A 14403-nucleotide genomic window follows, 5' to 3' on the forward strand; every position below is an offset into this window, starting at 1 on the left:
GGAATATGGATAAAAGGGGGGGAAGGGGGAAAAATACAAACAGAGGGAAGATAGCACAGAGGGCAATAAAGAATTAGTAATCATAACCTTGAATGTGAATGGGATGAACTCTCCCTTAAAACGTAAGCAAATAGCAGAGTGGATTAAAAACCAGAATCCTACAAAATGCTGCTTACAAGAAACTCATTTGAAGCAGAGAGATGCATATAAGAGTAAAGGTAAAAGGTTGGAGCCTCAGCTGAATTAAAAAAAGCAGGGGTAGCAATCCTTATCTCAGACAAAGTAGCAACAAAAATAGCTTTAAAAGAGATAAGGAAGGAAACTTTATCCTCCTAAAAGGTACCATAGACAAAGTCATTTCAATATTGAATATATATGCACCCAGTGGGACAGCACCCAAATTCTTAGAGGAGAAGCTGAAAGAATTACAGGAAGACATAGACAGCAAAACTCTACTAGTTGGGGAGCTCAACCTCCCGCTATCAGATCTAGATAAATCAAGTCATAAAACAAACAAGAAAGAAATTAGGGAGGTAAATAGATATGGTAGACTTTTGGAGGAAACTGAATGGGGATAGAAAGGAATATACCTTTTTCTCTGCAGTACATGGAACTTATACAAAAATTGACCATGGACTAGGACATAAAAACCTAATGATCAACTGCAGAAAGGCAGAAATAGTGAATACATCTTTCTCAGATCACAATGCAATAAAAGTGATATGCAATACTGGGCCAAGGAGATATAGACCCAGAAAAAATTGGAAACTGAATAACCTCATTTAAAAAATTAGTGGACCAAAAAACAAATTCTAGAAAGATTTAACCATTTTATCCTAGATAATAATAATGATGAAACAGCATACCAAAATCTATGGGATATTCATTCAAAGCAACTCTCAGGGGATATATTATAGCTCTAAATTCTTATATGAATAAATTGGAGAGAGGAAATCAATGAACTAAACATGCAACTAAAAAAATTAGAGAAAGAACAAATCAAAAATCCCCAATCAAATACCAAATTAGAAATTCTAAAAATTAATGGAGAAATTAATAAAACCAAAAGTTGGTATTATGAAAAAAACAATTAAATTGATAAACCTCTGGTCAATTTGGTTAAAGAAAGAAGAAAACCAAATTGCTAGTATTCTCAATAAAAAAGGTGAACTCACCACCAATGAGGAGGAAATTAAAGTAATAATTCAAAATTATTTTGCCCAACTCTATGCCAATAAATTTGATAATCTAAGTGAAATGGATGCATATTTACAAAAATGTAAGCTGCCCAGGTTAAATGAAGAAGAGATTAAATACCTAAACAACCCTATCTCAGAAAAAGAAATTCAACAAGCCATCACTGAACTCCCTAAAAAAAAAATCTCCAGGGCCAGATGGATTCACAAGTGAATTCTAAGAAACATTTAAGGAACAATTGGTTCCAATCCTATATAAACTCTTTGGAAAAATAGGGAAAGATGGAACTCTGCCTAACTCTTTCTATGAGACCAACATGGAACTGTTAGCTAAACCAGGAAGAGTTAAAACAGAGAAAGAAAATTATAGACCTATTTCCCTGATGAATATAGATGCAAAAATCCTAAATAAAATCTTAGCAAAACGATTACAAGTCATAACTAGGATAATACATTATGATCAAGTAGGATTTATTCCAGGAATGCTGGGTTGGTTCAATATTAGGAAAACTGTTAGTATACTCAATTATATCAACAGCAAACCTATCAGAAATCATATGATCATATCAATAGATGCTGAAAAAGCTTTTGACAAAATACAGCATCCATTCCTATTAAAAACACTAGAGAGTGTAGGAGTAAATGGACTGTTCCTTAAAATAATTAGCAGTATCTATCTGAATCCATCAACAAGCATTGTATTCAATGGGGAGAGGCTAGAGGCATTCCCAGTAAGATCAGGGCTCAAACAAGGGTGCCCATTATCACCACTATTATTCAATATTGTATTAGAAATGTTAGCATCAGCAATTAGAGAAGAAAAAGAAATTGAAGGAATTAGAATTGGGAAGGAAGAGACAAAACTCTCACTCTTCGCAGATGACATGATGGTCTACCTAGAGAATTCCCAGAAATCATCTAAAAAACTACTGGAAACAATTAGCAATTTTAGCAAAGTTGCAGGTTATAAAATAAACCCTCATAAATCCTCAACTTTTCTATATATGTCTAGCAAGAAACAGCAGGAAAAGCTAGAAAGAGAAATCCCATTCAAAGTAACCTCAGACAGTGTAAAATAATTGGAAGTCTATTTGCCAAGACAGACTCAGAATCTTTTTGAAAACAATTATAAAACACTTCTCACACAAATTAAATCAGATTTAAATAACTGGGCAAATATCAACTGCTCATGGATAGGTAGAGCTAATAATGACAATTCTACCAAAACTAAACTATCTGTTTAGTGCCCTAACAATCAAAATTCCAAAAAATTGCTTTAATGAATTAGAAAAAATTGTAAGTAAATTCATATGGAGAAATAAAAAGTCAAGAATTGCCAGGAGCTTAATGAAAAAAATGCAAGCTCTACCCGATCTAAAATTATATTATAAAGCATCAGTTATCAAAACTGTTTGCTATTGGCTAAGAAATAGAGTGGTGGACCAGTGGAATAGACTAGGTATAAAAGCAAGAGAGGATTATAGTAATCTGCTGTTTGATGAATGGAAAGAGTCTGGCCATTGGGATAAAAACTCCCCGTTTGATAAAATCTGCTGGGATAATTGGAAGTTAGTATGGAAGAAACTTAGATTAGACCAACACCTCACACCCTTTACCAAGATAAGATCCAAATGATTACAGGACATAGACATAAAAAAACAATACTATAAGCAAATTAGAAGATCAAGGACTAGTCTACCTGTCAGATCTATGGAAAGGGAATCAGTTTTGACTAGGGAAGAGTTGGAGAACATCACTAAAAACCATTTAGATGATTTCGATTACATTAAAAAGCTTTTGCACAGATAAAACCAATGTAATCAAGATCAAAAGAAAAGTAGTAAATTGGGCAACAATGTTTACAACTAATGATTCTGACAAAAGGACTCATTTCTAAAATATATAGAGAACTGAGTCATATTTTTAAAACAAAAAAGCCATTCCCCGATTGACAAATTGTTAAAGGATATTCAAAGGCAATTTACAGATGAGGAGATCAAAGTAATCCATAGCCATTTGAAAAAATGCTCTAAATCATTAATGATTAGAGAAATGCAAATTAAAGCTTCTCTGAGGTACCACCTCACACCTCTCAGATTGGCCAGTATGATCAGGAAGGATAATGATCATTTTTGGAAGGGATGTGGGAAATCTGGGACACTATTACACTGTTGATGGAGCTGTGAACTCATCCAACCCTTCTGGAGAGCTATTTGGAACTATGCCCAAAGGGCAACAAAAATGTGCATACCCTTTGACCCAGCAATACCACTACTGGGTCTATACCCTGAAGAGATGAGGAAAAAGGGTAAAAACATTACTTGTACAAAAATATTTATAGCAGCCCTGTTTGTGGTGGCAAAGAATTGGAAATCCAGTAAATGTCCTTCAATTGGGAAATGGCTTAGCAAACTGTCGTATATGTATGTCATGGAACACTAGTGTTCTATCAGAAACCAGGAGGGGTGGGATTTCAGGGAAACCTGGAGGGATTTGCATGAACTGATGCTGAGTGAGATGAGCAGAACCAGAAAAACACTGTACACCCTAACAGCAACATGGGAGTGATGTTCAACCTTGAAGGACTTGCTCATTACATCAGTGCAACAATTGAGAACAATTTTGGGCTGTCTGCAAAGGAGAGTACCATCTGTATCCAGATAAGGAGCTGTGGTGTTTGAACAAAGTACAAGGACTATTCCTTTTAATTTGGGGGGAAAAAAACCCAGATATCTTATTGTCTGATCTTGTTACCTCTGAGAATTCTGTTCTCTTTAAGGATATGATTTCTCTCTCATCACACCCAAATTGGATCAAGGTAAAACATGGAAACAAAGTAAAGATTGATGGAGTGCTATCTGTGTGGTGGGGGTGGGGGAGGGAAGCAAGATTGGGGAAAAATTGTAAAACAAATAATATCTTTAATTTTAAAAATAAATAAAATAAAAAAATAAAATATTGTAATCATATTAATTGATTTTCTGGTTACATTCACTTTTTGCCTCACTTCATAGAAGCCCTTCTAGGTTTCTCTTAATCAATTTTCATATTTTTATGGCACAATAATATTCCATTGCATTCATGTATGATAATTCATTGAATTATTCCTTTACTTTTTTCCAGTTTTCTGCTGTAACAAAATTATTGCTTTAAATGTTTTTGTACATATGGGTCTTTTCCCTCTTTCTTTGGGTTTATTCTTTGATTCTCTACAATTTTTTAAAGATTCAGAGTTTGGTGGAAATGGAAACGGTGTTAAGAGTCTAACTCCCTCATTTTACAGATGAAAAAACTGAAGCCCATAGAATTTAATACCCAAGTGATACAACTGTTACTTAAACAAAGTTTATCTGTTTCCTTAATGCTCTTTCTGTCATGCACTAGACTCTTGCTGATAATGACACAGAAATCCCATCTGCCAGTAGCAAGGGCAGCTTGCCATTCCCTGACTTAGGAGTTTCAGTTCCCTTTTAGCTGGACTTTTCTAAATGTTTGTCTCTATACTTCATAAACAGTGTTCAAATAGTTTTCTCTCTAAAACAGACTGGAAGTTCAGAATTCTTATGTTTTTATTCCAACTTTGATATTCATCTAAGTAAATTTGAGATAGAAAACTTATCTGAATCCAACTTTATTACAATGCATGTTTATATTTCTACCAATAAAAGCTGTTCATTTTGATGAAAGGCTTGACTTTTTAGAGATAAAATGACATCTTGTATATGAAAGTGCTTTGAAAGTAGATCATTAGAGGGTTATAACTTATTTCAAAATCCATAGACATGATAAATATTTATTTTTTAAATGAATAAGTTTCTTAAATTTTACAATATAGTTGTTTTTTGTTCTAGTTTCCCTTCCTCCCTAGAAGCTATCATTCTCTTTCTAATTAGTACTGTTCTCTTTATAGGCTTTAAAGCAGCAACAGCAAAAGAAACAACAGCAACAGCAGCAGCAACAGCAGCAGCAACAATGTCGAACAAACATACCTATCTCCTCTAATCAGCATCTTCTGCTGAAAACAGTCAAAACAGCCAATGACCCTGTGCCCACTAAACCTGGTAAATAGACTGATATCATCCTCCGAGGAATAGAATCTTTGTATCTTTTCTTCATATTCCAGTGCCATTTTTTCATGTTCTGAGCCCAAATTTTCTTACTTATATTGATATTTTTCCTCTTTCTTCCTCCTCTTGTGCTACACCACCCCAAAAACATGTACTATAACCTCTATGGAGATTCACGTAAAAACCATATTGTATTCGATGGTGCAGAGGGTGGTGATATCAGCCTTGAAATCAGGAGGATCTGAGTTCAGATCCAGTCTCAGTCACTTACTAGTTGTGTGACCTAGGTTAAGTGAGTTACCCGTTATTACCTGTTATCCAGGGCCATCTCCAGCTGTCCTGATCCTAACTTGACCACTATATCCACATGGGTCAGGAGGGGAAAATGAGGTTAGTAATTTTGCGCAATACTTCCCTCATTCAAATACAATTTATGTGCTTGTCATGGCATCACCTTCCTGATGACATAGTCTTCTTCAGGAATGGAGCACAAAACATCTTTTATGTAGAGAAGACTTTTAGCTATTAAACCTTGGGAAAAAAGAAACAAAGATTTGGCATAGAATGATTAAATTAATGCTTCTCTAATGATATTTTGGAATAAACTATTTAGTAGTCCTGTGAAGCCATTGTTTTCATAAGGTCATTTAAGTTAAGCTCTAGCCTGATTGAAAATAAGCCCCTTTCATCTTGTCTTCTTTGATTTAGTCCGTTTTACTTTTAGCTGAGAGCAAAAATAACATTAATTTTTCTTGGAGTAAATGCTTCTATAACATTCCCATGGGGAGGTAAATCCAAGGCAATCAAAATAAAAACCTGATGTGTGTACGGATTTTATTTTTCATAAAAAATCCTTTTTGCTACTGATCATTAGATTAATGATATAGGCTCATGAGGCTTGCTTCTGATGTTCTAGGAATCTTAATTTGAACATGACAAGGAAGTGTGCATATTTAGACTCTTAGAGAGTGGAGTGCTGAAATCACAATGTCTTCTTCATAAACAATTATTTTTTGTTAATTTGTTGAAATATGGTCATTGATTACTCCTAGCTCTTCAGGTTATCTTTTATTTGTCTTTTTTCTTTTTCCAGCAGTGTGGGAAGGAAAGCAGTCAGATGGACAGTCTAGCAGTCCCCAGAATTCAAATTCTAGTTCCTCTTCTTCAGTTAAAGTTGAAAATCCCCTGACAGGCTTGGGGAAGAAACCATTCCAGAGATCTGACAGGCTTCATACAAGTGAGTTCTTTCATATTACAGGCACTATTGATACTGATAACTCTTTTTTTTTTTGAGCTATTTTTTTCAACTAATTTTAGTTTTTCCCCTAATCTCACTTCCTTCTTCCCACCCCCCACAAAAAGCAGTCTCATAGTCTTTACATTGTTTCCATGCTATACATTGATCAAAATTGAATGTGTTGAGAGAGGAAATCATATCCTTAAAGAAAAAGTAAAATATAAGATACAGCAAAATTACATAAGATAACTTTTCAACAAAAATTAAAGTTAACAGTCTTTGGTCTTTGTTTAAATTCCATAATTCTTTCTTTGGATACAGATGGTATTCTCCATTGCAGATACCCTAAAATGTCCCTGATTGTTGCACTGATGAAATGAGCAAATCCATTAAGATTGATCATCAGCCCCATGTTGCTGTTAGGGTGTACAATGTTCTCTGGTTCTTCACTCAGCATCAGTTCATATTAAATCCCTCCAGGCTTCTCAGAATTCCCATCCTACCTATTTTCTAATACAAAATAATGTTCCTTAACGTACATATACCACAATTTATTCTTCCATTTCCCAATTGATGGACATTTACTCAGTTTCCAATTCTTTGCCAATATAAACAGAGCTACTATCAATATTTTTGTACAAGTGATGTTCTTACCCTTTTTTCATGATCTCTTCCGGGTGTAGATTCATTAGTGATATTACTGGATCAAAGGATATGCACATTTTTATTGGTCTTTGGGCATATTACAGTTTTGCTCTCCAGAAACATTGGATGAGTTCACAGTTCCACCACCGATGTATTAGTGTCCCAGATTTCTCACATCCCTTCCAACATTGATCATTGTCCTTTCTGGTCATATTGGCCAGTCTGAGAGGTATGAGATGGTACCTCATAGATGCTTTAATTTGCATTTATTTAATCAGTAAAGATTTAAAGTAGTTTTTCATGACAGTAGATCACTTTGATGTCCTTATCTGTAAAATGCCCCTGCATATCCTTTGACCTTTTTTAATTGGGGAATTTGCTTTTTTTTTTTATAAATTTGACTGAGATCTCTATATATTTTAGAAATTATGAGTCCTTTTTCAGAAATACTAGTTGTAAAAATTTACTAGATTTCTTTTGATCTTTGTTTTGTTTGTGCAAAAGCTTTTTAATTTAATGTAATCAAAATTATCTAGTTTGTTTTTAATGATAATCTCCATCTCTTCCTTGGTCATAAATTTCTTCCCTTACCATAGATCTGACAGGTAAACTATTCCTTGATCTCTTAGTTTGCTTATTATATTGTCTTTTATGTCTAAATTCTGTACCTGTTTTGATCTTATCTTGCTATGGAGTATGAAATGTTGGTCTAATCCAAGTTTCGGCCATACTAACTTCCAATTAACCCAACAGTTTTTATCAAAGAGAGAATTTTTATCCTAGAAGCTGGATTCTTTGGGTTTATCAAATAGCAGATTACTATAATCATTCCTGCTATTGCAACTAGTCTATTCCACTGGTCCACCACTCTATTTCTTAGCCAATACCAAATAGTTTTGATGACTGATGATTTATAATATAATTTTAGATCTGGTAGGGCTTTTGCACTTTTTTCCATCAAATCTCTGGAAATTCTTGATACTGATACTCTTAATTGAGTGAAATGTATCAAAACTCTTAATTATCACATTTCATCATCTTATCTACAAAATTATCACATGAGATCCTCAAGATTACTTAATGTTCTTTTTCTCCAGACCTCATTCTTAATCCTATAAAAAAGGAAGTGCTACAATTTTGATGTTTTTTAATTTATGAGGTCTTTGATAGATTTTTATCAATCACTGTAATTTTTTAAAAATATAGTTTTTTAAAATTTTATTTATTTAAGGCAGTGAGCTTAAGTAACTTGCTGAGGTCACACAGCTAGGCAGTTATTAAGGGTCTGTGGTCGGATTTTTACTCAGGTCCTTCTGACTCCAGGGCCAGTGCTCTGTCACTGCACACCTAACTGCCCCAATCACTAAATTTTTACTGAATGTTACAAATATCTGCTTATCGCATTTTATTCTAAAATTTAAATAATAAAAATTTCCCTTAAATTACATACAAAAATGCATATTGACACTATTTGAATCTAGCCTATTTCATCATTATTGAACGCATAGGATTCTTTATTGGAGGGTGTGGGGGTAATTAGGAAGAAAGGGCTTTATAGATAACATTGCACATGAATAGAAGATTCCAAGTCCCTTATGGCTAATAGGAAAATGAGAAAGGACCAGAATAAAATATTTTATATCTAAAGATTTATTGTTTATTTTCTTTGTAACATTTTTTTTCAGGGCAACTGAAAAGAACTAAATGTGCTGAAATTGATGTTGAAACACCCGATTCTATCCTGGTTAACACCAATCTGAGGGCTCTAATCAACAAGCACACATTTTCAGTTCTTCCTGGGGACTGCCAACAGCGGCTTTTGCTTTTGCTTCCGGAGGTGGACCGGCAGGTGAGTGAAGTGAGCTTAGAAATTCTCTTCCTTTTCTCTTGGCTTCTCTCCACATATTCCTTCAAAATCTTGACAGAATTCTTTCTAATTTTTGATATAGCTCCATCTTGGTAGATAGTGATATGCAGTTCTGTCCTTCCTTGGTCAGTGTCAACCTTCACTACTATTTTATATGAGCTTGGGTTAGTCACAGAAACTCTGAATCTGAACTACTTGCTGTATAAAATCACTGCACTGAGCTAGATGAATTCCAGTTTATAGTCCCTTAATCCTATGAATTTAACAGACTCTTATTAGTTTCCCTGTATTAGCTACTTGTGAAACAGGCAACCAATGAAATTGTTTCTACTCTTAAGAACTTCTAGTCTACTGGCAGGATACAATTTATACTCCAGACAAGTAGAAATAGATGCTATTAGGCGAGAGAAAATAATTCAGATTACACTCTACTTAATCTCTCTCAGCCTTAGATCACTCCCTTATTCATCAACTCTATCTGTTACACTTGTGCTGCTAAACCATATAACCATTCTGACTTTGTCCATTACAGATTTGTTACACAACCTCAACTGTGTTACACAACCTCGCTGCTGCTGCTCACTATCTTGTTCTCCATAGCCGTTCTTCCAAACTTTTCATTCCTTCTCAAAATTCCAGTAGCTCTCCCTCTGCCTACTCTCTTAGCTGAGAATCTGACCTCATATTTTACAGAAAATAATGAGACCGTTTGCTTTGCATTCCTTTTTCCCTTTTGCTCATCACCTATCACCTATCATGCAGTCTCTTCTATCACTCTGTCCTTTCATCCCTAATCTCACATGATGAGGTAACCTTACTGTTTACCAAGGCTAACTCTATTTGTTCACGTGATTTCATTGCATTCTGTCTCGTCAACCAGATTGTCCCCTTTGTCATCCACATTTTTTATTTTCGATCTCTCCTGTCTGTTGACTTGTTTTTTACTGCCTTCCATCATGTCTTCCCATCCTAAAAAAAACTCTCATCTCTTCCTTCCTTCCCTAGTAATTGTTATTTTAAATCTCCTCTGTCTTTTGTATCTATGCTTCCTTTTTTTGGGGGGGGGGGGTTTGCAAGGCAAAGGAGGTTAAGTGGCTTGTGCAAGGCCCCACACAGCTAGGTAATTGTCTGAGACCGGTTGAACCCAGGTACTCCTGACTCCAGGGCCGGTGCTTTATCCACTATGCCACCTAGAGGCCCCTGTATCTATGCTTCTTAAAGGGGCTATCTACAATAGATGTATCCACTTACTACTTTCTCTTGGTTTTCCTCCTGTCTATCTGACTACTACTACTACTACTACTACTCAATCGCTTTCACTGGATCCTATTCCAGATCATGTCGTCTATCCATTGTTGTTTTCTCTTTTCCTTCTATAGTACTTCATTTGGTGACTTCTATGCTAATAATTTTTAAAAATAATTTATTAATTTCATTAAATATTTTCCTATTACATGTAAAAATTAATTAAAAAAAAAAATTGAGTGCCATATTCTCTCCTTCCCTTCACTTTTCCTTAAGCAGTCGATTTGATATGGATTATTTTATCCATAGTCATTTAAAATATTTTCATTAGCTATGTTGCAATAAACCAAAAATAATAATGAAAGTGATTTTAAGTTTTCTGTTTCTTCTGTTAATTTGGGCATTTTATATTTTTTTAAATATTCATTTCACTTAGAATATTGGTTAATTGGACTAAATAATTTCTAATTCTTTTAATGTCATCTTCATTGATGGTACATTCACCTGTTTTATTTTTGAAAGAAGTAATTAGGTTTTTTTTTTTGAATCAAATGAACCAACGGTTTTATCTGTTTTTATTAACTCTCCTAGTTTTATTCATTCAATTTTTTTATTTTCTATTTTATTAATGTTTGCTTTGATTTTTCAGGATTTCTACTTTGGTGTTTAAATGAGGATTTTAATTTGTTCCTTTTCTAGTTTTTTAGTTGTATACCTACTTCATTGATCTTCTTTTATTAATATATTCATTTAGAGATACTAATTTTAACCCCTAGTTCTAGTTTATTTGCATCCCACAAATTTTGGAATGTCCCATTATATCATTTTCTTTATTGAAGTTACTGATAGTTTCTATGATTTATTCTTTGACCCACTCAACTCTTTAGGATTAGTTTTTATTTAGTTTCCAACTAACTTTTAATCTTTGTTTCCGTGGTCCTTTTTATTAAATGTAATTTTTTTTCATTATGGTCTGAAGGAGTGCATCCAATATTTCTGCTTTTGGATTTATGCTGTAATATGTGGATAGTTGTTTGTTTACTTGAAAATGCCATGTATAAAAAAAAAAGAAAATGCCATGTATAGTTGGAAAAAAGAGATTCCTTTCTTTTTCCATTAAATTTACTCTAAAGGTCTTTCATATATCACTTTTATAAGATTCTATTCATCTCCTTGACTTTCTATTTATTTTTATTTTTTATTTATTTAAGGTAATGGGGTTAGGTGACTTGTCCAAGGTCACACAGTGAGGCAGTTATTAGGTATCTAAAGCCAGGTTTCATTCAGATTCTCCTGACTTCAGGGCTGTTGGTCTATCCACTGTGCCGCTTAGCTGCCCCAATTTCCTATTTTATGGTTAGATTTAACTAGCTCTGAGTGAGGAGGTTGTGGTAATTCACTAAGATAGTCTTACTGTCCATTTCCTCCTATAATTCTTTTAACTTTTTACTTTAAAAACTAGCTACTCTGCCATTTGGTATATTTATGTTTAAGATTGATATTACTTCATTGTTTATGGTGCTTTCTTAGCAAAATTTAGTTTTTCTGAGTTTCCTTTTTAATTGGGTTTATTTTTATCTTTTGTCTGTGGTCAGAATTACTCTTCTTGCTTTTTTAAAAATTCAACTGAAATGTAATAAATTCTATCCCAACTACTTGTTTTCACTGTTTTAAGTATGTTTCTTATAAACAACTTATTGTTGAAGTTTCTCATCCATTCTGCTATCTGCTTCCATTTTATGGATGAGCTTATCCCATTTCCATTCCCAATTATGATAATTAACCCTATATTTCCTTCTATCCACTTTGTTCTAGTTTTTTCTTTTTTCCACCCTCTTTCCTTCCTCCTTCCCCCTCCTTCCTCCCCTGTCCTTCCTCTAAAGTCTACTTTGCTTCCACCACCCTCTTTTATTTGCCCTCTATTTTTATCAACCTCCTTGAATCTCTTATTCTCTTCCCCTCCTTCCCACTGGGTGAGAGATTTCTATTACCAATTAAGATTGTATTAGATATATCTTATAGATATTTTCCCTTTTTGAACCAGTTTGGATTTGAGGGGAGTTCAAGTATTGTGCCAATCCCCCATTTTCCTCTTCATTATAAAAGTTCTTTTTTGCATATATCTTTTATGTGAGTTAATTTTTCCCATTCTTCTTTACATTCTCCTTTCTCTCAGAATCCTTCTTTCTCACTTTTTTCTTACATCATCCCAATATAATTGACTCATTCCTGCAACCCTTTTCCTTTGTTAGTTTTTATGGAATTGTCATTTTATTTCTTTAATAGGATCTTAACTACTGATAATTCTTTATTTATTTTAGATATACTTTAATTCTAAAAGAAATATTTTATAATTTAACTTATATAAATGTCTGATAGATTGACTCACAAATGTTTTATATATTTTGTTGTCATTTTGAATTGAATTTTCCTTTCTATTTCCACTTGGGGGTAAGCCTTATCATTACTATCACTATCACCAATACCACCATCAGCATCATCCTTTTAACTATCATTACTACTATTAATGTTGATTTTTGTGGGAAGTGTTTTTTGTTCGTGTGTGTGTGTGTGTGTGTGTGTGTGTGTGTGTGTGTGTGTGTTTTCCAATTATATAAAGTGGTAGTTTCTACCAATCATTTTTTTTTCAAGGTTTTGAATTTTACAATTTTTTTCCTCCCTCCCTTCATTCCCGCCTCCCCCCATCTGATAAAGTCTTTACATTTGCATCCATGGCATGCATATATCAAAATTGAATGTGTTATTAGAGTAGAAACAGTTTCAAAAGGAAGAAAGAAAACTTTAGATATAGCAAAAGTATATAATATGTAAGACATCTTTGGAAATTGAAGATATTAATTAGACTTTGATCTTCATTTAAATTCCACAGTTCCTGCCCTAGGTACAGATGTTATTTTCCATCACAGATTTCCTATAATTGTCCCGGATTATTGCACTGATAGGAGTGAGCAGGTCCATCAAGGTTGATCCTTACCCCATGTTGCTGTTAATGTTACACCCTCTTTCTATGTGGAATTCTTTTAATTGCTCTAATAATGACAAAGGTCTTAGGAGATACATGTTCCATCTTCTTGTATAGTAAGGTAAATAGTTTAACCCTACTGAGTCCTTTATGATTTTATTTTAATATTTGCCTTTTAACGTTTTTCTTGGTTCTTAAATTTGAAAGTCATATTTTCTATTCAGCTCTGGTCTTTTTATCAGAAATACTTGAAAGTGCTCTATTTCATTAAATATTTATTTTTTCCCTTGAAGGAATTATAGTCAAATTTTCTGGGTGGGTTATTCTTGGTTGTATTCCTAGCTCCTTTGTTTGTAGTATCCTATTCTTTTAAGTTTTTACAAGGCAATGGGATTAAGTGGCTTGCCCAAGGCCAAACAGCTAGGTAATTATTAAGTGTCTGAGGCCAAATTTGAACTCAGGTACTCCTGGCTCCAGGGCCAGTGTTCTATCCACTGCTCCACCTAGCTGCCCTCAAAAATCAAATGAGGCTTCTTGATTTGAGAAGTGACATGGTCAAACCTTTGATTTTGGGCAGTTGACTTGGCAGCACTATGGAAAATTGATTAGGGATAAAATAGACTACTTGAAGGGAGACCACTTAGAAGACTTAAAAGACACCAGTCTTGAGGAATGACCTGAATTATGATGATGATTATGTGAATGGACAGAAAGGAACAAATATGAAGGATGCTATGATGGTAAAATACACAAGACTTGATAGTTGATTGAATATGCTAAAGATGAAGAAGGACCCTGAAGTTGTTAGCCTGGGTAACTGGAGGAAAATAGTATCTTAGAAATTATGAAGAACCAGGGACAAAAAGAGGAGAGGGGGAATCTGTGTATATGTGGAAAGATAGGTAATTGTGATTCAAAAATGACAAGTTTGAGTTGCCAGTGTAACATCCTGGTGGCTATTTGGGAGTCTTCTACATCAAGAAAATAATGGAACCCTTGGAAACTGATGACCAGGTCCTTGAGGAATGATCCACCCCCCCCCCCCAGCCCCCCACAGGATCATCCCCTGCAAAGGAGCCAAAGAAGAATTGGTTGTATAGGTAGGAGGAATACCTAGAGAGAATAGTATCATGAAAACCTAGGAAGGAGTATACTTTTGGTCA

At 34.2% G+C, this 14403-nt stretch overlaps 1 protein-coding gene across 3 annotated transcripts in view; it reads left to right on the top strand.

Moving 5' to 3' along the window:
- ASXL2 (ASXL transcriptional regulator 2) overlaps positions 1–14403 on the top strand; it is a 210092-nt gene that overhangs the window by 167464 nt on the left and 28225 nt on the right. For 2 of the 3 annotated variants that reach the window (XM_074209931.1, XM_074209933.1), the window contains 3 exons: positions 5107–5257; positions 6357–6500; positions 8831–8994. In XM_074209931.1, coding sequence (XP_074066032.1) covers positions 5107–5257; positions 6357–6500; positions 8831–8994 — 459 coding nt within the window. The remainder of the gene's footprint in view (positions 1–5106; positions 5258–6356; positions 6501–8830; positions 8995–14403) is intronic. The other variant, XM_074209932.1, reaches the window with a different exon arrangement.

Source organism: Macrotis lagotis, chromosome 1, assembly GCF_037893015.1.
Source record: "Macrotis lagotis isolate mMagLag1 chromosome 1, bilby.v1.9.chrom.fasta, whole genome shotgun sequence".
NCBI classification, from domain to species: domain Eukaryota; kingdom Metazoa; phylum Chordata; class Mammalia; order Peramelemorphia; family Peramelidae; genus Macrotis; species Macrotis lagotis.